The sequence below is a fragment of the Myxocyprinus asiaticus genome, chromosome 25, assembly GCF_019703515.2.
Source record: "Myxocyprinus asiaticus isolate MX2 ecotype Aquarium Trade chromosome 25, UBuf_Myxa_2, whole genome shotgun sequence".
NCBI lineage: Eukaryota > Metazoa > Chordata > Actinopteri > Cypriniformes > Catostomidae > Myxocyprinus > Myxocyprinus asiaticus.
The window spans coordinates 36,338,654-36,362,433 of NC_059368.1; the positions used below are offsets into that span (position 1 = coordinate 36,338,654).

A 23,780-nucleotide genomic window follows, 5' to 3' on the forward strand; every position below is an offset into this window, starting at 1 on the left:
TATGTCTGATGGGGATGATACTTGTCAGTATTTGGCAGTATGGGGTCGATTTCAGGGTACATGAACATTCGGAAGCAGCATGTTGATTTCACGTGTGATCATGTTGGCTAAAATAATGTAGAAAGTGCATACAAATAAATGATACTATCCATGTCCGCAACTCATTCTCAGTGAATACCCCCCACCCCCAATTCCTGTGAAAGAGATCATCACTAGTTTGTAAACAGGAGAGCGGCAGCTTCAATTGGGTCAGGCCAAACCGACTGAAAACCCCTAAAGAAGTGGCTGCCACAGTGGGCATGTTTGGCCCAGGTCAAGCGGAACCACTCTCCCCTCCCATTTGTTCTCCATGCTCCTGCGTTGTTCTCATCCTCATTAGTCACTGCTGAAGATGCCAGTCAAGAGATGCCAGCATACTTTGCAGGCTGGATTGCAACCGTAGTGCTGAGAACTCCTCTCAAAGGCTCCTGTTCAGGAAAAGGATCTTCAGGATAAACGGTGTGGGACTCTGGAGGAGAACGGTGACCTTGAAAGAGCTCTCAAGATGAGGAGGAGAGGAAGTTATGATGGCATCACTGCCTCCATACAGCCAGTGAGTATGGCCTATAGCTCTCATGTTGGGAGCAGCCTAGGTCTTACTTAACCTTTAAAATTACAGGATAAAAAAATGTGTTGTCAGGTAACCTAAAACATTTTCTTCATGTGGTAACATCTAAATTAGCTGGTTTTATTCAAGCCGCAAATATTATTCAACATGACTAATGCAAATTGACTGCATTAGTTCACGCAAATGTACACATATTTTACACAATAAACAAAAGTAACAAATTCTTAATAATCAGATCATGTAGAAATAGATCCTTAAGGTCACATTTGCATGTTTTACATATACATTAGTGTTATTATATTAGAGAGTGATACATAAATATTAATGTATTTATTTATTTGATTGTTTGTTTTTTGTTTTTCAGACCTTAGTAAAATAGAGTATAAATTTACATGCACATTGTAATTCAGTTATCAAACAGACTTTACATAACTATTTTATATGTATATATATATATATATATATACACACACACACAATAATGTATATATATTATAAACCTAATTTACAATAATATAAATTTTCTTTCTGAAAGTTGAGGAAGTCAATTTAAAACATGGTGTGATCTCAAGTTGTAAATCTCTTGACTAAGTAGCTTATTTTTATTTCTTTGTAATATATAGCCAACATTTCAATTAGCTGTTTACTATTAAGCATTTATTCGCATGTAATTAAAAGCTGTTACCATAGTATGATTATATCAGAGAGTGACAAAAAATATATAATTACTTAATTTAAACTATTTAACATTTCAAGGTGACTTTTTATGGAACAACAGTGATATATATCAGTGATTAATGTGGGATATTGTGAGGGGAGATAAAGCCTTGCATGCCTTTATACCATACAGTCAAGAATATTACTGGGTCTTCAACCAATTCACATTTTGTAATAAAGAGAAACATGGTTGCATTGAGTATAAATAAAGTGCCAATCTCTCCCTTTTGCAGCTAGAGTCCATTGCCAATCTCAGACAGACTGATAAATTGGCTCCATGCTACACAAATGACACAGACTTGTTTTTCACTGGCTGCATGGACAAGTGATCATTGTTCAGGCCACATAATTGCCCCAGAAAGCAATGGTGTGGAAGAAGGTTCCAGTAGGGCTCTGTAATTATGCCATGTTGCATTAATATATACTAAATAACTGATGCATGCTGTGCTTGAATTGTTTTTGGCCCCCAGTGGGACTGATGTCAAGATTCCTGAATCCTTATGATATGTGAATATTAAACTGGCTGTTGAAGGGTATGCATAATTTATTATGTGTGCAATGACAGTGTGCATGATCATTTTAGAAATGCATGTTGGTTTGTGATCCAACATGCTTGGTTTTGAAACTTCTGGCTATTTGTATGTAAACTAGACAGGAAAATGTGCACACACACACACACACACACACACACAAAAGTTGACTAATAAAATGTTTTAATAAGCTACATAACAAAATAGCAAACTAATATAAAATATATTGTTTGCAGATGTATCTGGTTTGCTGTTTTGGATTTAATGCATTAATATTCAGACATTTTTAAATGAGACTTTTGGCCCACTGTATATTAGCATTAAGCTTGAATCTCATAAGAAAAGCCAAATCAGAGGCAATAAGTGACAAGCAGTAGTGTTATGAAAAAGGGAAAAAAAAACACAAAAGATCATGTTTAATGTAGCTTAAAGTTTAAATGACCCTTGGTTAGATTAATGATTTTTCCCAAACAAAGGGAGTAAAACGCTGTGTAATCTGAGCCAAGTCAGGTCCTAACAAGAAAACAGAATGTTTACTCGCTTTTTAAAGGAAAAGGAAATAATGAGACCATTTGCTCTTGAAAGTTGGGCCCAGACATTACACTTCCAAAAATCCTTTTCTTAAGCAGTGTTTTGTCTTAGATATTTTCAATGGAGAACAAGACAAAAATACTGATTATACTGACTGTCATTAGAGATTATTCATTCATTTATTCAATAGGGGGTGCACAAATAAAGCAGTTACTGTATCCAAAGGCTGCTGTAAAGATTGTACAAGCATAAATACCAGTAACTAAAGAAAATCAGGTCTTAGGTGGGTGACCCCAGACCTCTTTTAATCCACAATCCGCACAGCCCTGCAGTGTTAAAAAAAGAAAAGAAAAACACTGATCCTCTGGACCTCTCTCTTGTTCTTGCATCCATGTTATGCATTTCAAAATTGATTCATACAAATCTGTCAAATGACCTTTGCTGTGTAGTTGCTTTGTGATTATTTAAGTGACACTTAAACATTGCTCTGATCGAGTCTTGAGCTTTTTAAGAGGTGTTAACCTGGACATCTCTTAAAGGTCAGCATGTTTACCATCTCTACTGGCCTTGGCCATGTTACTATAGCAACAGATGCACAATTTCCTGTCATATGTTACATAATCCTGTTCGATCGTGTGGTGTAAACTGATGGGATGCTGACAACTTTGATTCTCTTTGTTTAGTCTTTAGGCTTTAGATAAGCCATAGTGTTTGAACTTGCACTCTGACGTTGTGTGGCTGTCAGTTTTTTGCAGGTTGTTGAGATTACTGAATTAAAATGAACTAAAGTAACACAATTCTAGAACATTTTGTCACAAACTGATTTCATTGTGTTCCATCCAATTAAATTGGTAAAATGTACGTTTACTTAATCCATTTGAGTTGGGACTACATGAATACTTTTTGTAGCATTGATAAAACTGGGCAAGGGTTTTCCATTTCCCAGCATGGTTTGCATGGGACTGGATAGGGATAACAAGTGTTTAAATTAAGTGTTATTTTATACATTTTTGAGTATGATGAGAACAGGAGGAGATTTGTAAATGTTTAATGTTCTGTTATATTGGTATTTAAATAGTCTGTTAGGCTGGAATTTTGGGGGTTACCATTGTGGTAAAGTTTGGCGTTTGTGCTTAGGTTTAAGATGGGCTTCCCCCTTTCAGGGGATTAATGATTCAAGTGCTTATCTCTATAAGTAGTTGCTATCAAATTGACAGTGCATAAATTTCACTGTCCTTACACATGTTCACCTAGTATATACTAATGATAAAAAAGATTGATTTTTAATTCAACCAACTTAATAAAATTGAACATTATTAAACTGAGTTTGATGAACCTAACAAAGTTGAGTTAAAACTATTAAAGTACATTGAATTGACCTAATTTTACTAAAATATGTTAGCTCAATAAAACTGACTTTAATTAAATTATGTGTAACAACTCAAATTCAATTAAGTAAGGTTAATTTTTAAGTTTTTTTTTTAGTGTAATCAGATATAAAAAATCAAGTATGTGTAATTGGATTACATTACATTTTAAAACGTGCATAATCAGATTACATTTGCTTTTCTGGATTACATAATAACACTTTTGATACATTACCAATCAGCCAATGGGAATAACTAGTGTGTAATTCACTGATTATGCTCCTAAATTTTAAATGAGCGGTCTGAGCCAGACAGTGTTCATTTTTCGTGATTCTTTTGTTTTACCTTTTCAAGTGCCCTTTGTTTTACTCCTTTAACACTTAAATGCATGAATATTTCATAAAAACATTATTAGGTCTTCTGAGACCCGGCATGTACAGTATATCTATCACAAATGGATTTACAAAATGTCCAGATAGACATGGTGCGAATTACAGAGGGTCCCCGGAAGGAGTCGGATACCCCCCAGAAAGCTATTTTGCGAATAACCTAATTGGAATCCGAGCTGATGAATATCCGAGCAGATCCCTTCCTGTTCGCTGTAACTCCGCCTCGGCACATGCTTCAAAGCCTTCGACAAATAGCATGTATAATATGAATGTGTACACGCATATGGGATACTGATAATTCACCATTGCTGCACAGAAAATCAACATGACATAGTATTTATTTGTATGAATACAACAGGGCTAAAGGCACACCTTAAGGAACAGTTTCTTTTTTTCTGGTCATAAAGTGTATACCGATTCAAGAAATACATGTATTTTTATTGAATATTTATGGAGCAACATAATTTGTGTGAAAATAAATAACAACAGAAGGTTGTTGTTAAAAAAAAAGTGGCAAGGGGGCCTTTTAGACCACACCTTGGGTAAAAGGCTTCCTCACTTGGGGTAAAAGGTCCCCAAGATTAGTCAATGTGAGCCCACTTTGATTTTTCATTACAAATCTATTTCCCCCACTTAAGATAAACAGTGTTTAATAGGGGCATTTAGCCCCTGCAACAGGGGGGCTTTTTACCCCAAATACTATCCTTTCACTTACTGGACAGTTATTGACATTTCTTTTATATAATCACATTGAACAAAACTCAAAACGACAAATGACTGTTTTGTCTCGATAATTTCCAGGATATTCGTTAGCCACATAAATGTACATTTTAAAATTTGTTACATATTAGATCAAATATCAAATCTTAAATATCAAACTTTAGACATACATGCAAAGACCTCATGGAACAGGACATTTTTGCAATGTATAGTGACAAACAGGTGTTTAGGAAAGTCCTGTGGTAGTTTATGCTAATAAGTGTTTTGGGAAAAAATCAAATCAAAGGAGCCTTTTACTCCGGAGAGCCTTTAGCACTATTGTACCCTACGCATTTGTCTGATGACAAACGTACTGTATATAGATACATAATAATCATCAAAAAAGAAATAAAAAAGGGCACCATTACATACCAAGGGTTGGGTGTGTGTTTTACACTATTAATAAGAGAAAGGTTGAGGAATACTAAAGAGGGGTGGGCACAACTTCAAAAAATGGATGAGCCACAGGGGGTGGAATGAGGTTTCCGGTCACTAAAGACCCACGGTATGTGTTCAAGAATTAATGAAAGGAGTGTTAATTATTGGTGCTTTAAAGTAATATTCCGGGTTCAATACAACTTTAGCTCAATGGACAGCACTGACAACACATGTTGATTACCACGAAAATACATTACGTCTCGTCCCTCCTTTTCTTTAAAAAAAGCTAAAAACGTGGTTACAGTGAAGCATTTACAATGGAAGTGAATATTTACAATAAGTGCTAATGTTGTGTAATTTAGATCTTTCATTGCTGCTGAATTAATCTTTAATTACTCCAATATATAATTTAATTAACTTAATAAACAATTCATAAAATAATGATTGTTTAAAACAGCACCTGCGCAGTCTGACACAAAGGAGACAGTCTGCACCAAACCTGGTGCTGGGGAAGGCTTTAGGAATGTCTTGGAGCCCGATAAGGTATGTGAATGTCTTTTATTTATCCTATCATACTGTATAATTCAATTAGTCATTTTGAATGAGCATGTTCATCTTTAGGGAGGAAGCTCAATGCCTGGTGGCAGTGGATCAGTGTCCCTTCGTGCTGGGATTGACTGACGAGAAGTCAGAACTGATTCTGGATGAATGTGCTCAACTGACTGAAGGACCAAAGACCAGGGAAAGACACCTCTTCCTCCTCAGTGACGTCCTGGTCATTGCCAAGCTCAAGTAAGACATGGGAATTCATTTCACATGCACAAACGTGCACAAACATGCATAAACATGCCAATGCACAACCTTAATGTACTAACAGTTGTTTTCGCTTTTAACCTGAAATGGGGATTACCTATGTTGTTATGGGACTCTCCCGACAGATGTATGTAATTTACATGGGGCTAAAAAGAGGTTTTTTGCAAGTCTTTGGTTTAGTGTTGACTAAGTAAAATGGACCTTGTGGTGAAATAAAATGAACTGTAATTTGGCTTTAGGGAAGTCACAATTTCCCCTATATTGCACTCAAACACAGTAGAAAGAATTGACACTGATGATTGTAAATGAAAAGCACTTTGTTGGTAATATGATAATGAGAAATAGGAGACACTTGGTGTGTCTCTTTTAAGAGGTTTACGTGCTTCCCAGGTCACATTTGTTGGCTGCGTACCCTCTAGTCTTGTTTCAGAAAAGCAAGCAGGACACTCTAAATGTGACCTTCTTTCACATAGAGCGCAACAGGTTCTGGAAGTAAAAATCCCTTTCATTTTATTCCATAGACAAATTGATTTTCAACAATAACTTATAAACCTTTAAAGGCAGACATACTGTGAGCTCCAAGATTGTTCATCGATGGTATATGCCTCAGCTGAAGCCATCAGTTCAGGTTATTTCAACTTCATTGTTTAAAACAACTACTGTTTAGAACAACACAAACAAACATTTCTTATATGTTTGTTTTAGATCTTTTCATCTGGAAAGCATCGCATTCTAATTAACATCTGCTAAACATCTTAAAAAGATCAGATTTCCAAACAATTTAAATCATAAACGTCTCAAAGACATCTGCTGAATGTCTTATTGACACCCGTGAGAAATGTCTTATAGATGTATTGCAGATGAGCAAACAACATAAAAAAAATAAATCTTCCAGATGTAAACACACACACCAAATAAACGTCTGGGAGATGTAGGTGTGTTATCAGGGATGATCTTCAAATTCCAAAAAGTTAATTCTAAAGTTGAAGTACCTTAGTAGACAGGTGGAGAACGTATAATTTGTAAAAGAATATATATACGGTACATATACACACACATATACACACACACACACACACACACACGCATATATATATATATATGTGTGTGTGTGTGTGTGTATATATATATATATATATATATAAAATGTAAAATGAAGTATTATAAAGTACATATAAAAGTACAGGCGCAAAAATCCACTTTCTTTTATCTCTACATCGTTATAACTCTCCTAAAGTTTACCTCAGAGATTCTGTTTTCAGAGAGCACTCGCACACGTTTTGTTTCTGTTTGTCCAACCAAGGCCATTTCCTTTAAACAAAGCTAATTCTAAGTTGAGCACACTTGATATACCACTGCATACAGAGGAAGCATCCTACCTAGCAACAGCCTTCGTAATGAGACACACCTACTATAACAAAGGCTTTTGTTAAACAATTTGTTAAGCACATTTCGATTCCTTCTCTCCAGCCTTAAACATTACAAAATGCCACTAAGTGCAGACCTAACCCTGATAGCAAATTTACACTACCCAGATGTTTATTTGATGTGTGTGTTTATATCTGGAAGATGTATTTTTTACATTGTTTGTTCATCTGCAATACGTCTATATGATGTGTGTCTATAAGTACTGTATGTCTCGGATGTCAATAAGACATTCAGCAGATATCTTTGAGACATTTATAATTTAGAAAGTTTATAAATATGATCTTTTTAAGATGTTTAGCAGATGTTAATTAGATTGTGATGCAAGGTTGTAGATTGTAAAACAATTTACTCAAGCATTTAAGCATAATCCTTTGCATCAAATGGTTTTTTTAGATCACGTGAAACATAAATTCAATCAAATGTTCTATCAAATCTTTACCTGAATAAAGCCATTTAATTTGGATGTAAACCACATGAAGCACATTTTTTAGGTTACTTGCCAAACCATTTTTACAATGCACATGGCTAAAGCACTATGCTTGTGCACTCTGGTGTGCTTGTGTATACTGTAGCTGTCATATGGAAACCCTGTGACCTTTACCTGTGCTTTATCTCTGGACAGCCCATGTCATGCTGGCTTGATTATAATCATCTCCCCTGCACAGTCTGTCTGCTGCTCCTTCTGTATTGACTGTTTCATTTTATATTGACTGCCTGTTTGGCCTTAATGTGATAGAGAATAGACAGGATGCTCGGATGCTTCGGCCACTCATGGGGCCATCACTTGTGTGAACTCTCACTTAGGATCTCAGAGAGCATATCATCTAAGTTGCACTAAGTGGGAAGACTAATCAAATATACTCTATCAAGTTTTGATGGTCAAAACAAGTGACCCAAGATCTAAAGCTAAAACACTAAAAGCTCCTTTAATCTGCAGCGAACGGTTGCTATTACATAACACAAGGCCCGTGGTGAGGCTTATGCAATGTTTGTTGCCTAACAAACTTTTAGAGGTCATGAAAAAAAAAACCCCGGCAATGTTGAAAATGAAAGCAACAAACAAAAATCTTATATCGTATCTTTAGCAAAACAAATGGTTCAAATATCAGAGTTTGAGTAGCACGATACTCACGTTGTGTTTCTTTCCAACCCTCTAAAATTAATGAATGTGGTCAATCACTTAATCACTCGTGAGAGTGAATTTACAGCTTCCATATTAGCACAAAAAGGTTCTGTACCAAAAGTTATGTAAACCATATGGCAATAAACCTGTAACAGAATTTAGCAACTTACCTTTATTTCTAAATGTAGCTTCTAAAATAAATGCTAGTATTTCATGAGGCTTCATTTACTCTTCACTTTTAAGCAGCTGTTATATATAAAATATATAGCAAAGTAAAAGAATAGGATTGTACAGGTCCCACCAAAGTTAGTCTTGATGATGCTGATTATTTTTATTAATATCAGTTAGTTTTTATATAAATTAAATATATCAGCATAATATGTAGCTACTTCATGTTTTGATCATACATATTACATGTTACATATATTATATGATTGAAAATAAATCAAATTAGTACAGTATGCAATCTACAGTATATCTATTCATAGTTATTCCTAGATACAGAACTTGACTTATTACACGGCTTTCTGGAATACTTGATTCTGATTGTTCAATCACAGCATTCTGCAGTCATATATTTATGTATAATGACCACTAAACTATAATTAATCCTTCAGTCATGACAACTCTCGGAATACATGTAAGAGATAATGTACAGTCAGCCGGGACAGGGTGATCAGGACCCCAACGTGAAGCAGATTATTACACGGTAATTAAATGGCTAGTAATAATATAAAGAAATAAATGGCCATAAAATATTAATTTGCATTGAAATTATGTAATTTATGTGAGAAGAAAGCAATCGCTGAAGAGCTAAATTCCACCTCCGTTTTGCATCAGAGTTTTGTTGGTGTTTATTTAGTAAATAATGTCCATCTGACTGCTCAATATCCATCTTATTACAAGACTATTTGCAAAATAAATAAATAAATGGACTGAAAACATTGATTTGAGTTGAAATTATTTAATTAGCTTACTTGTAGAGATTGCACAGTGACCCTAGAAGTAGGAAAGATGACTCGCAATACCCGCATGACCGGTCTGATACGTCTTATCCCCAGACGTGCGGTTGTTACTCAGTAATATCAGACCGCTAGATGGCACCATTGACAATTCAGAATCGTGTATTCCAGAGACCCGTGTATTAAGCTGTTATAAAAGATATGACAAGTTGGTTGGTCTTGTCTTAGCGGACAAAATTACGAAGACTTGCAACTGCTAGATACACAGAACATGTAAGACATGCTGCTGCACAATTAGACATACACACAATCCCCTTGAAGTAGATCTAGATCTGTGGTGCTGGGGAGGAGGAGGGTTTCAGAGAGAAAGCTCTCGTAACGTGCTGCTGTGAAACCAACTTACCTGCAAACAACTGAAGCAATTTAAATGTTAGACAAAGAGAGAGTTTGCAAGCTAACTGATCACATGTTCAAAGGACCTAATGTATCTTGTGCCATGTAGAGTATCATGAGTGAATTTACATAATTTGTCCCAGACAACCAATTTCCTTCAGAGCTGTGCTACATACGGTACATACAGTCTCTCGTATAAATAATAAAAATAATAAAATAATTTAAACTCCAACTTCATGAATATTTAATGTCCATTTATTTATCTATTTGGCAGGTAGCAGTGTAATAAGTAGAATTCTGCTTTGCATCAGGGTCCTTAATCTGATCACCCTGTCAGGTTTATTTTGGGATAATAACAGTGTGACTCTACTGTATTTCCCTTACTTTGTTGACAGACAGAGAATGTATGTTAAACAGCTCATTGTGGAAAAAGAATAAAAGATCACGCACAACAGTGAATGTGTATCCAAATTTTATATGCATGTGCTTGGAGAACACCATGCCATGATACAGAACATAACAAGACAATATATCTGAGGTCTTTGTGTACAGGTCAAATGCAAGTTACAGACTGAAACACAGGATTGATTTAAAGGACCTGTGGGCATGCAGCTTTGAAAATGAAGATGAGGAGACAGAGGATGAAGATAGAGGTGTTGATTTAAGGACATCCATCATATTGGCCTGGTCTGTCTTTCTGTGCCTGGTGTCATTCCGGTGAGTTTTTATGGACTTCAGTCTTTGAATGAGCATGTTCGTGTCATCACATTATTGTATCTGTACATAAAAAAATATATTTAACATGTGCTGAACATCAAGTCAAGCTCTTAATAGTCTCACAGAGCCAGTTTTTTGACCGTCAGCTAAAAGTGTGGCCCACATTGCAGCTTATTCTGCTCAAGAAAAGCTGGCTCAGACAGGAAGGGCCTGTATGTCCAATATGTAAAGTGACCAACCACAGTTAATTTTGTTGAGTGACATTTAAGGGTGGGTAAATCTGAAATCGATGCTTCCACAATAGTAGACCAGCATGCAAAAAGTAGAAGCTCAGTAAAGTACTGAAAACTGCTCCTGACAATGCCGAAGAAATTAGTAGACAATATGTGGACACTTTGAGGTCACAATTTCTGTCTGTCCAGAAGTAAAATGTAATGACTATTTCATAACAACCTGGACATTACTTGGAAAACAAAGCAGAATATACAGTTGCTTCTACTACACTAATGGTCTCAAACATAACTTTTGAATATCTTTCAATGCCATGAACCTCACAAACTTCATATCCAGCAACTACTTCCTCCTCAGAAGTGCTCACTGTAGAAGTTTGCTAACTTAAAAAAAGGCCTAGCAGACTGATAAAACCGGGTACACCTGGACTCCTGGAACTGCGTAGCAGTCAGCCAATCAGATTGGACCTAGAGGTTTTCAACAGCTTTTACCATCGTTCGTGTCTAGACGGTAACCCTCATGCTGCAAACTCTGGCATTCATTAGTTCAGTAAAACAAGCTGTTTTAATCACTCAATGGTGATTTAAATTAATATACATGTAACTGGTCCTGCTTGACCCACTCCGATTGGGATTCGATCCAGCATCAGCCAGCATGGGAGGCGGGAGTGCTAATGAGGAGGCTAAAGGCTACAGCCTCTAGCATCAGTCACTAGTGTGCCTCTTGAGGCCAGGGGATTGAGGTTTAAACATATCGCACAGCTATCATGTACCAGCTGGCTCCCGTTACATATACTGTATGCAGTACACAATGTGTAATTTGCCATGTTTACATTCTGCATTCATAGCGCTAATGCTAATTTTAAAACCTTATATATGGCCACTTACTGGTTACAATCTCTTATTGTATTTTATAGACTTTTGTAGACTTAATCTAAAAAAAGAATCACATGACACGGTCTTCGAAAATGTCTCTATGCGAACAATCGTACAGATGTAACTTTGGACCAGCTTGGCAAACCTGCACTCCAGTGTGTTCATGTTGACTGATTTCAACTGAGCAACATAATCAACAGGACAAAGTTGATGTCAGAGTAGGTGGATCTCTGGGTCACACCCACTGATGATGTGAACCAATGGCAGTAAAGTGTTTAACAGCCAGTACAAAGTTTTCCTGAAAATATGCACTGGCAAGCTGTTTCAAATCACTGCAACAAACTCGTAAACCTTCTTTTTGCCCAGAATTGTTTGAAATTATGTCACACTTGTTCTTTTTTCAATTTTGCTAGAAGTATACTGATACCTTTACCTTAAACCCAACCCTCGGTACCAGCAAGTATGCACTTGCAAAAATGTCTGTAGAATGTGGGTTGCCATTTTAAGACATTTAGACATTAAGGCTGGTAACACTTGTGCTGCACAAACTCTTGCGAGACTGCATTTGCTACTACCAAAGGATAGGGTTTATAGTAGTAGGGATGAAGAGGATCTCACAAGAGTCTGCAGCATGATGAATGTTATCTAGACATGACCATGTATCATACGGTCCATTGAAGGCATGTTGGTTGTACTTTGTATGTGCTGTCTGAAGGTTGCTACAGTTAGTGTAAGGTACATGTTCTTGTATGAAAACAAGCACAGACCAATTGTAGTGCAGGTGTTTAAGGAAGTTATTTAGTTATTTATTTAGTCTTTTGAAAGTGGCTGGGATGTACTCTATAGCTGGTTGCACCAGTGAGGAATAAGTGGTCTGACTTGAAAACGTAGAATTCCTTAATTAATTACTGTTACGTTACAGTTACTGCTATTGTTCATTTGATTCACGTCCTTATGCATGACATGAATGTGTGGTTTTAGATGTAAGGGAAAAGGGAAGTCTGGTGAATAATCATAATTAAAGGGTAGTACTGAAGCTCAGCTGTGGGTTCAATCACATGATTTCAATACCAGCAAAGTCTTTCCAATAATACTATTGCACCTAATGGGAAACATGGCAATGGGGGCAAAGAAAGGAACGTGATTGAAGAACGTTTTACTCAAAGGTGTTGTAAACAGCAAAGAAGAGTCACAGGGATTTTTAGCCAATCAGAAATGTTCTCTCCCTGTCAGTCATTTTACATGTTCGGGTTTGTTGACATTGAGTTGGCTGACATATCTTTGAAGGGTGGGGTTTTAGAGAGAAGGCGTGTGGTTGTAGGAATGGGGGTACTCAATCTGTGGCTGGCCGAAATGGGCAAAACAGAAATTGTTTACTTCTTATTACTATACTGTTAGTGTTACTGTGAGGATAAAAATATTATTGTTTAGAATTTTATAGTTTATGAGAAATATTTAGTGCAATATACCTATAGTTATGCAGAGAATGCATGTGTAATTATTATCATATTTATGCACCTAATCTCACACCTTAGATGTAAAAAAGTAATCTTGTCTGCAGAAAGAATCCATGCTTTACACTATTCTGCAAAAATAGATGTTTGCCAAGATTTCACATTCCTCGTAGCCTAGTGTTTCAATGGGCCTAACCTACCTTGCAACTATGAACTGCAGATGAGTCGTCCAAATAAAATTTCCACTTGTCAACCAAGCCGCATTCTGAAAAGAGGAAGTGGTAGCTGTAGCAGTGATGCTGCTTCCTGCCCCCATGACTCACTGAGACTTTCCTGCCCTTTTGGTTGTGAAGAGGTCGAGAGTGTGTGGCCTCTTCACATTCACAACATCTGCATGCGCTCTGAGCTGTCTGTGCTCTCTCGGTGTGGACTAGTAATTCACACCATGTTGTTCTCTCACTTGCAGTCTGCCTGAGCTGAGGGATCGCTGGTTAGATACTCTACACAGGTGAGCTGTACAAATTCTGTTGTATACATGTCAGCTATTAGAATCACTTACCTTAGTTCAAGTAGTATACAGTGGCCCCTAAAATTATTCAGACTCTTTTGGACACTAAAGCCACACATAAAAAAGTATGAATGTCTTTGCATTACATAACATAATGGCAAATTAAGTGGCATCTGTAAACATGTTGCTAGAGCCATTTTTGATATTGCTACTGTCTTCATTTTGTGATTTTTCATACTATCCGTCTTTGTAAATACAGTGCCACTTGCTTTGATATTTTGTTATATAACGTGATGACATTCATACATTTTTTAAGGGTGGACTTTAGTGTCCAAATGCTTTTCAGGTCCACTTTTTATTGCCAGCTGATCAATTTCTTAGTAGGCTGAAGTACATTAATTATATTAATGTTTACAAAAATAAATGCAAAGTCTCGTTGATGACATACAAGTGTGTAATTAATATTTAAGTCAGGTAACCTTAAAAATGTGCTTCATGTGGTAACATCTAAATTAACTGGTTTTATTCTATTACAAGTGTGATTTAATCTGACTAAATGTACCTGACAAATTAGTTACACCAACAAAAGTACGTTTTAGAGGTTGGATCAAGCAGATACAGATCATTGAGGTCATTTTCATTGCTTGTTTACCAGCCTTGCTATTTGTATGAGTAACTCAAGAGACATTTTTGTGTACTTCTTGCTGTAAGTCACTATATTAAATTGAGCCATTTTTAAATTTCATGGCAGGAAAACTGCAGAGGCAAGATTGAGAGCAGACAGCCCTTCCCCACCGCCCAGCGTCCTCATGAAGGTGTTGAGTGGCAATACCACGGTACACATTCTTCTGTCACTGACACATAAACATTAGTGATCAGCTGCATAAATGCTTGGAATGGGATATTTTTCTTCTATGGCTTTCATCTCAGATGATGTAAGTCATTGGCTGTGGTCTGTGTGCAGTAATGAGACTTGCAACACAGATACAGAACTGGCATTCACTTTGCTGTCTTTCTCTGGCTTACAGAATAAAACTCTAAGTGGAGTTGGGATGGACTCTGTCGTCGAGTTGCATCTTGATGTGAGCACTCAGTATTTATTTTATTCATCACCTTATATTTATATTTTTGCTCTTATCAAATGTGTCCCTGTTGGAAGGACCAGCTTATACCAGCATGGATTTCCAAGCTGGTCCTCACTGGTTTATGCTGGTCTGGGGCCTGGTGGACCAGCAAAATTCAGCTGATGAAGTTGGTTGTCAAAGATAGAATTGCTGATTAAGCTAGAGAATAAGCTTGGTGGCAACACCAGCACCCAAAACACAACATATGCTGGTTTCTAAGTGAATTTCTTGAAAATTGTAATAGCAACAAATTAAGGCAGAAAGCACATTTGCAAGATAATGAAATATCTCAAAAGTCTCTCTCTCAAAGTTTTGACAGTTGCATGTTTGTAAATAGAAGTGTGATTTTTGCATATGCTATTACATACACAATCTACTCTTACTTCATATGCACATGACCAATATGTGTCTGTTTCCAGGGTAACGGCAAAATCACCACCTTCTCAAAACAGTTTCATAATCAGGAGGCGCATGCACAGCAGCCTATTGGTGAGTTCAAACCAGTCAAACTTGGCTGTTCTCAACCACATGTTTGGTTATGTGCCCGCCAAAATCAACCAATGAAACTAAGTGGGAGTAAAAAAAATAGTGCAAGAAAACAAAGGTGTGAAACACAGTCTGAAGGCGAAGTAGAGCATCATTTGAGTAATCTCTTAAGTAAATTGTAAATAGTCTTATTTGTGCAATTCAACCAAAAAAAATTAGAATGACTTCAAGACTTTTTGAGAGGCTTATTGCAAAAATCTCTCTTGTCCTCAGGAGAAAACGGGAGCAAAAGGAGCTTGTTCTCATTCAAGTTTAAGAGAAGCACCACAAACCCATGTGTATCAGCCAATCCTGAGTCCAATGCGAAGAACATGCTGTTTGGACGACATCTCCAAGATGACACCACAATTCCAAAACCAATAACTGTATGCCAATCTATTGTATCAATGTATTATTGTATACTAATTTTTAAAAGTGATCTGTTATCTGTCTTCTATAACATCTTCACAGAGTGAATACCACTGCAAAGAGTAGAAAACATGATGTTCCTTTGATAGGTGTCTGGCACAATTTCTCGCTAACTTTATCGCTGCCTCAATCAAACATTTCTTACAAAGATCATTTTGAAAAAAAAAAAAATGCCAAAAATAAACTTACAAAAATAATTCTTTTTCGTAGAATCCTTCCAACCAAAACAAACCTTTCCTAGGTAACGCTGACAGTGAAAGAAAGAAAAAAATGACATGCAAAAATAGTTGCATATAAAGGCAATACATTCTCTTTTATTGAAGTTAGCATGAAACAAAATTTGCAACCCATTGAACTGATTGGCTTGTGAAAAGTGGCCATACCATAGTTTGCAGCCAATTTCGGAGGACTACTCTCCTCCTGAAACACCGCCGGCAACCACTGGTTGAGATTTAAGTGACCTTGTCAGCCAAAAAGGAAAATTTTCAATGAAAGATTATGAAGTCAAAATTCTTGAGGCAGGATTATCTGTAAGTACAACCAATAGATGACGGGGGAGTTTTCTGGAATATGTTTAAAAACATTGATTATTTTTGCAACTCCAATTGCTGACGCTAGTGGTGCATAAACTATACACATCAGCTATATAGGTGCACTCAATAACTTTTTGTTCTTGTCATCTTAGACTTACAGTGAAATCAATAGTTTTCATTTACAGATGCCATTGTAAAAATTCACTACTAACAATCAGCCATGATTAATTTATTCCAAACGTGAAAGTGTCCAATAACAAGACGATTACTGAGATTAAGCAAGTAGTATTCAGCTGATCATGTGATTCTAAAATGGCAGCCCCCATGAGGGCGCCCCTGCCCCAGGTAGAATAAAACAGCTTTTATAAGGTTACTGATATGACTAGAGTCCTCATCTCATGTGAGTGGTCATGATTTTATACATATGTTTCAAAATTACAGTTCATTTCTTTTGGAGTAACCCTTTTTAATTGGGAACAAAATTACTGAGTGCACCTTTAAAGCCTCTAAAAGATTTACATTTCATGTTTTGGTCTTCCACTAGGAAATACTGTTGCTGTTGTTCAGGAAGGGTCCATTCACTGAGGGTGTATTCAGAGTCCCATGTAACAGCAAAAACCTGAGTGCTCTCAGAGATCAGCTGAACTCTGGGGCTGAGGTGGACTTGGAAGCCCTGCCTGTGACTCTCTTGGTTGGACTGTTGAAAGTAAGTCATACCTAATGAAAGGCCTTGCCTTTGCCTATGTCTCTTGCCTACGCCCCTTATTGCTGTTCTAACTTGTCTTTGAGACAGTGAGTCATTACTTATTTTGAACATAATGACAGATATTCCTGAGGGATCTCCCTGGATGTCTGATGGTGTTTGAGCACTATGAAAGCTGGATCAGTGCTTTGGAGAAAGAGAGGACGCAGGACATTCAAAGTGAGCTGAGAAGGTAAGAAAAACTCTCATTTGACTTTTTGCCATAAACTTACTGTACCCTACTGAAAAGACCATCATAGATGGTCACTAGCATAATGTAGAAAGTTTTCTAACAGGCTTCTTAACTAGGCTAACCAGCATCACAATAAAGCCCATGCTGGTTAACCAGCTTCAACAGCTAAGTTTTGCTGGTCTACCAGCTAGACCAGCTCCTGAACAGCACTAACCAGCATAAACCTGGCTGGGCCTGCATGAGTAGCCTCATAGTGGATGGAAAAGAGATACATTGAGCGGTTGTGGATTCTGATTAAAGAAAGTCCCTTGCTTTCCACTGTTTACAAAAGGCAGTACAGAGGGTTTCTATGGACTCTTCAGAGTTTTAGAAATAGGGAAATTAGTAACTGAAAGTTGACCACAAAATGTCAGAGAGACAGTTCTGTTTTTTGCCACCCCCCCCCCCCCCCCCAAATCAAAATGAAATAGGAGAGTGGATAAAGTAAATTTTTTGTTTTCTCTTGTTGTCCTCTTTCAGAATGGCCAAGAAGTTGCCCAAAGCAAACAGCCTCCTCTTGCAGTATTTGCTGTGCCTGTTTCACCATATCAGTCAGCATTCAGAAACCAACAAAATGGATGCCAAGAACCTGGCAGTGTGCATTGCCCCAACCCTGCTGCATCGTGACAGCCAGCTCCCAGAAGTGGATGATGTAGACAAGGTCATACACTTGGAGAATTTTTTTCACAAGCAGTACAGATTGCCTTTTTTTAAGGAACTCGGTAGATTTATTATATCACAAATTGATTTAAATGGGGTGTGCATTGACCCTGGCAGCAGTAAACACAGAACTTTGCCTAGCAGCAAGGACTGGATCAGTGTCATGTCTTTTCAAAATTCTTTTTTTTTAAAGATACACCTCTGCAGTCTCGTTTTGACTAATCTGTTAATTTAAGACCAAAACCTAGCACTGTCATATGCATTGTGCGGTTTCAGATGCATACGAAACCACAACATCAAAAGCATTGTAGCATTAGAACTCCTTGAGAGCTGCAAGCAAAACACAGAGTGTCGTTTTATATTAACTAGATTAACATTATTGTTGTTATTTTTGTTTTGCAGGTCACAAGACTCATCCAGTTCCTAATTGAGAATTGCTGTGAAGTATTTGGACATACGATCCTGACTCTACTTGGGGATTTTGAGGAGCAGGAATCCATTGACAAATCAGGTACATAATTTTAATTATTTATTATATCCAAACGTTTGCACTTCAGTGAACTGAAGTATCATTCCTATATGGACATTAAGATCTATGCACCACTGATGGCCTCTTTCCAATGCCTCATGATGCCATTTTAAGCTGTTTTCCAACAAATCATGTGAAGTAGTTCATTCAAAAACATTACATTTCATAGCTCCATTTATGATTTTGAGGTTGGCCAGAATGGCCACTAACCTCAAGTATCAGCAGAAAGCCCACCATACTACTATAATAAAGTGCACATGTTGTGTTAGTACCTTCACAATTGGAAAACACTTTCCTTAACATGGATTGACCCTCCACAGATACAGCGTCCTTGATGTCCCCCGATATTTCCTTCGATGTCCACCGGCATGACTCAGCATATGACAGCACAGATCCTGATGTTGATGGTGACTTTATGGAAGCTGAAGGACTGACTCAGGATGACAACGTTATGCAACACAGAAGCCCAGCCTTTAGAAAGCTGGGCCACTGTGACATTCAATCATGTTCCTCAGACGCCATATTTGACACTTTTACGAAACCTTTCAGTCGGCGGTGCTCAGAGCCCTCCATCTTCCCTTCAACAACCATGACAGGCTTAAGAGAGCTAGCTCGCAGCCATGATGACTTTTCCACTGAGAAGGAAGACTTTGAGGACCAACCGCTCAAGAAGCAGAACTCTGATGACTCTTTTCTGCATCCCCACCACTGTGAAAACAGAAGATCCCAGCCATCCCTCAAGAAACTGGTTGGGAGTTTGAACATGGACTTGCCCATCAGTGTGTCTTCTCCTGCATCTATGGCTGGTTCCTGCCCATCCTTCTGTTCTTCAGATAGTACCTCCTCAAATGTCTCAGAGCAATCAATAAGCACATCACCTCTGCCATCCCCTGCAAGCCCCCGCAAAATTCAGTCGACAAGGCATTTATCCTTTATGATCAAGCCTAAAGCTGACCCTGCTAAAGGAGACCTGGAGGTTAACCGACGATCCCTCTCAATGAGGACCAAAAACCTTGGAAACTTTACATTTATCAGAGGGAGTCTGAAGAAAGGGGACTCCCAAAAGGAAGTTGTCTTCCCATGTGAAACTCTCCAAGAGGACTCTCAAAATGAGGCAGAACACCCTGATGAGCTTGTTCGGCGCCAACGTCCTCTCTCCGCCATCGAAATCTTCCAGCAGGTGGACAGCCGTATGCCATGCAGCCCCCCGTCCTATGAGCAGGCGCTACTGAGTGGAGCCCAATCAGCCCCCCCACAGTACAGGGCCATGACGGTCCAACACGCCCGAGATCTAGGCAGGAAATCTCGCCCTTTCTCTATGAACGACTACTTATTGGGCAATTACAAAGTTAACGAACCCACAGAAAGCACAGAAACTTTTACAGAAAGCGTTCAGTTAGATGAACCACAGTCGGTTTTGTTGCGGCAGAGGGCCATGTCAGAGTCAGTGTCCCAGTTGAGGCATGAAGGAGTGTTGCGCAGGTGTAGTCAACCTGTTTTTGAGGAGTTCTCCTATGCAAAGGAATCGTATGTGTGAGTGTTTCTTCTTTAATTGCAATGCTGTTAACTCTTTTCAGCACAGATTAAAAATAACCTGACTGTTAAGGTGAAATATTCGTCTTAATAACATATAGGTGAGAATTCACTGAACAGTTGCGCCACTTTTCTGCAGGTTATTTCAGTGCAAAAACCTGCGTCTTATTCACATACTACCTGCAAACTATTTTAAGCAGGGGCAATCAACGCTGAAATAGCACTGAATCTTGAGCATTTAAAAAAAGTCAATGGTATTCCTTTTCGCACAACAGCAATTTCATATGCTAATATTAAATACTTTTAAAGGGATAGTTCACCCAAAAATGAAAATTCTGTCATTTATTCACCCATATGTTGTTATAAACCTCTACACCTTAATTTATTAGGGGGTAAACAAAAGGAGGTAAATCGGAATGACAGCCTCAGTCAGCATTCACTTTATTGTATGAAAAAAAACATGTAATGAAAGTTTATAGCAAAAAACTGTCAACCCTTAATATTCTGCTTAACATCTCCTTTTGTGTTCCATGGATTAAAGAAAGTCATATGGGTTTAGAAAACTTGAGGGTGAATAATTGAAGATAGAAGTTTCATTTTGGATGAATTACTCTGTTAAACTCTTGCCAGTATGAAGCTATGTAAATAGACCAGTAACAATAATTAAATTGTATAATATAGTAAACTAGTTTACATTGGTAACAGATTGAATAATTTTGATATAGTCTGAATGTATAATGTATATTACTAAGTTTTGTATTGTTGCTACTCTTTATTTCACTACAATAAAGAATCTTAAAAGCCACTTTGTGAAGTTATCTTTGACAGTCTCTGTTAAGTTTAATAGCAGTTACATTTTTCTTTGTTCCCTTGGGATGCCAACAGAAAAGCCATTCCTCACTCAGGTTTATGAGGAACTGACAAAAACCAGTCGCTTTCTTACAGACAGCATTTTGATTGGCCCTGTTCACCATCCTTGGCAAGCGTTGCATAACATAGAGAACAAAATGTCATGCAGAACAACGTGATCTGTGCTGGAGAGGAAGTCAACGATCATGTGGACTTACTTGGTTTTTCGCTGAATTTGGTCTCTTGCCTCACTTGGCTTGCTATAGATATGCCCCCATTTCCTCCTTTTTCAGCTTTACTGAGAATCAGACTGCAGTGTGTTAGAAGCCTGACCCTTAGCACACTTTCTAGAGTAATTTGCACCCGCTCACATCGGTCTGTGTAAGGGTAATGTTTTTGGCAACTTTTCTAAAGATTCTGTTCAACACACTTTCATGGTGGATATTAGAACACTATTTCTCTGATCAGCTTTTTAGTGGGTCTGAAACGTTTTGATCACATACGTGTTCACATTTTAATGCTAGTCCAGGCTGGTTTGAAGCTGGTCTACCTGGTGGAATAGCATAGCCATTTTCTTTACTAGCACAAAATGCTAATCAACAGGCATGATCTTTCTAGTGTAGCTGGTTGACTATGGAACTCTTGCAGGTTAAGCTAGTTAAGCCTGGTGGGTCTACCATCAAACGAGCATCCCAAACTGGGGACTAGCAATATAGGTTGGTAACCAGCAATGCAGGTCTTTCCAGCTGGGAATATCTTCCAAATTACAATATTATATGTGCATGGAAGGATATCTAGATTAACTTGCATGCAAGTCTGATCGCAATTAGCAAGCAATGTAAACCTGAAAAAAAAAAAGTGGAAATGCCACGCAGGTTATGACTTCATCTATTCCAAAATTTACGACAAGCAACGCAAGCCAACAGAGGTTAATTAATAGAGAACGCTGATTAACGGTGACAGGGACACAGCAAAGGACAAATGTTACATAATAGAACTGTGAATGGTAACATGTGCTCACAACAGAGGTCTCTTTGTTACATAACACAGAGGTTTACCCACTGTTGCTATGGCTGTGTCCATTATACAGTGATGAATAAGCACTTTATGTAATGAATGCTTTAATGGTTAAAGTATTTAAGTTAAATTAATGACCAATTAGTGACTATTCATTTACACAAGTATAGGACTAACAAACAAATCTAAATAGGGAACAATGGTATTTAACTGCTCAGACTAAGAGAACAAAACTAATGACATAAGCCCAAAGTATACTTCCGTTTTGACGCGAACGCTTAGGTGGCAACCTGTCTGCGTACAGTAGAACGTTCAGCTTTTTAAGGTATACTTCATTTGACTGTGTGCACATACACAGGTGGTTGGCGCATGCACGCTATGACTGCTATGAGATACTGGACTATTTCTCTTGAGGAGTTTAGACCCATAAAGATGTGTTTATATTCCTATAGACTCAAGTTGTACGAATGCATAATTCTCCTGACCTCCTCACACACGCGCTCTTGACATGCAACATCCTTTGCGGTTGTTTCCACCTTTGTGTCCTGTTGTTTGCCAGCAATTATGTCTTCTTCCAGCGCTTCTTCGTGGCAGCAATGACTTAACTGTGAGTGTTGCCACCTTGTGGACCCACTTATTAGTGCAAATAATTCAGGCGCATATGCATACTGCACGTTCAGTGTACGCGTTTTTAGAAAAATCAGACGGCAAGAGTTCAGTGCTCGAGCAATCTGCTAATGATGAATGATGAAATCTGGTCACACATCCTGTACGTAGATGCCTAGTGTCTATTTAAGCCCCGATCACACTAGACTTTGAGCATGCGAAAGGACTTCGGGCATCGTAACAGACCTGGATATGGTGTCACCTTCAAATAACAAACAATAACAAATAATATTATATTCAAAATGTTAGAATATAATGACTACTCACTTTTCATCAACAATAAAAACAAAAAACTTTGAAATATCATTTTTTTTTAATTGAGCCAAGAGGTCAGTGTGTGACTTTTCAATCTTCTTTTGGTTTTACGGCTTCTCGTCATCCAGATTCACTGGTTAGAGTTCACTAAACTTGAACTTTCCTCTGCAGGGTAGTGCGAAGCATGAGCATGGGGCTCTGGTCTCCCGCATTCGGATGCATTTGAATGGGAGTGAATGGAGTGCGAAGTGTAGTGTGAACGCCCCTTTAAGCTTGAATGACTGAATGATTGACAGTAGAGTCACACATTCTCCACAGTGCGGAAAGATATTTAAGAGTTTTACATCAAATTATAGTGCATAAATTAAATTTTGTTTTTAAATGTTACCATAAGGAAAGCAGGAGAAAGTCTTGGAGAAATAACTGACAACCTCACGCGAGCCACTGAAAAATTCAAACAAAATGAATTTAGCCCACGAGCTGCTAGCTGAACAGGCCTGTAATAATGTCATAGCTCTTAATACAGTGACAAAAAGCTTTCTATGTAAATAGTGCTTAAGTGTGTATTTTTTCGTTGTTGCCAGTCCAACATTGTAACATTGGCTCAACCAGTGGTGTGAGTTTGGGGTGGGACTATCTGTTTGTCCAACACATGGAGGACGGGGAGTGTTCGGGAAACCTGTTTGAAATCATTAGTGGCGCCTTGCTATTATTGCTCTGACCTTTGTTTAGGGATTTTCCAAAATTGTACTTCCACACCAAATTTCGGCATCTAATTCGTCCCACACCGTTTGTGTTAAGGGTATGAGTGATGGCTTCAATCATGCAACATGTTGAGGAGACAGTTGCTTTGACTTTTAAAAGCGTTCAGGTGTACAATGTTACACCCTAGCAACCATCCAGA

The 23,780-nt window shown here is 37.8% G+C and overlaps 1 protein-coding gene across 1 annotated transcript; it reads left to right on the forward strand.

Annotated features, from left to right (window-relative positions):
* The first annotated feature begins 445 nt into the window (after positions 1 to 445).
* On the forward strand, positions 446 to 20,894 carry tagapb (T cell activation RhoGTPase activating protein b). The gene is made up of 14 exons (XM_051655435.1): positions 446 to 592; positions 5,736 to 5,821; positions 5,900 to 6,070; positions 10,550 to 10,714; positions 13,741 to 13,782; positions 14,534 to 14,618; positions 14,811 to 14,864; positions 15,326 to 15,395; positions 15,666 to 15,817; positions 16,938 to 17,099; positions 17,219 to 17,328; positions 17,848 to 18,028; positions 18,430 to 18,538; positions 18,877 to 20,894. Exons 1-14 carry the CDS (start codon positions 545 to 547, stop codon positions 20,091 to 20,093), a joined length of 2,652 nt encoding a protein of 883 aa, XP_051511395.1. The 5' UTR covers positions 446 to 544; the 3' UTR covers positions 20,094 to 20,894.
* Positions 20,895 to 23,780: the final 2,886 nt, after the last annotated feature.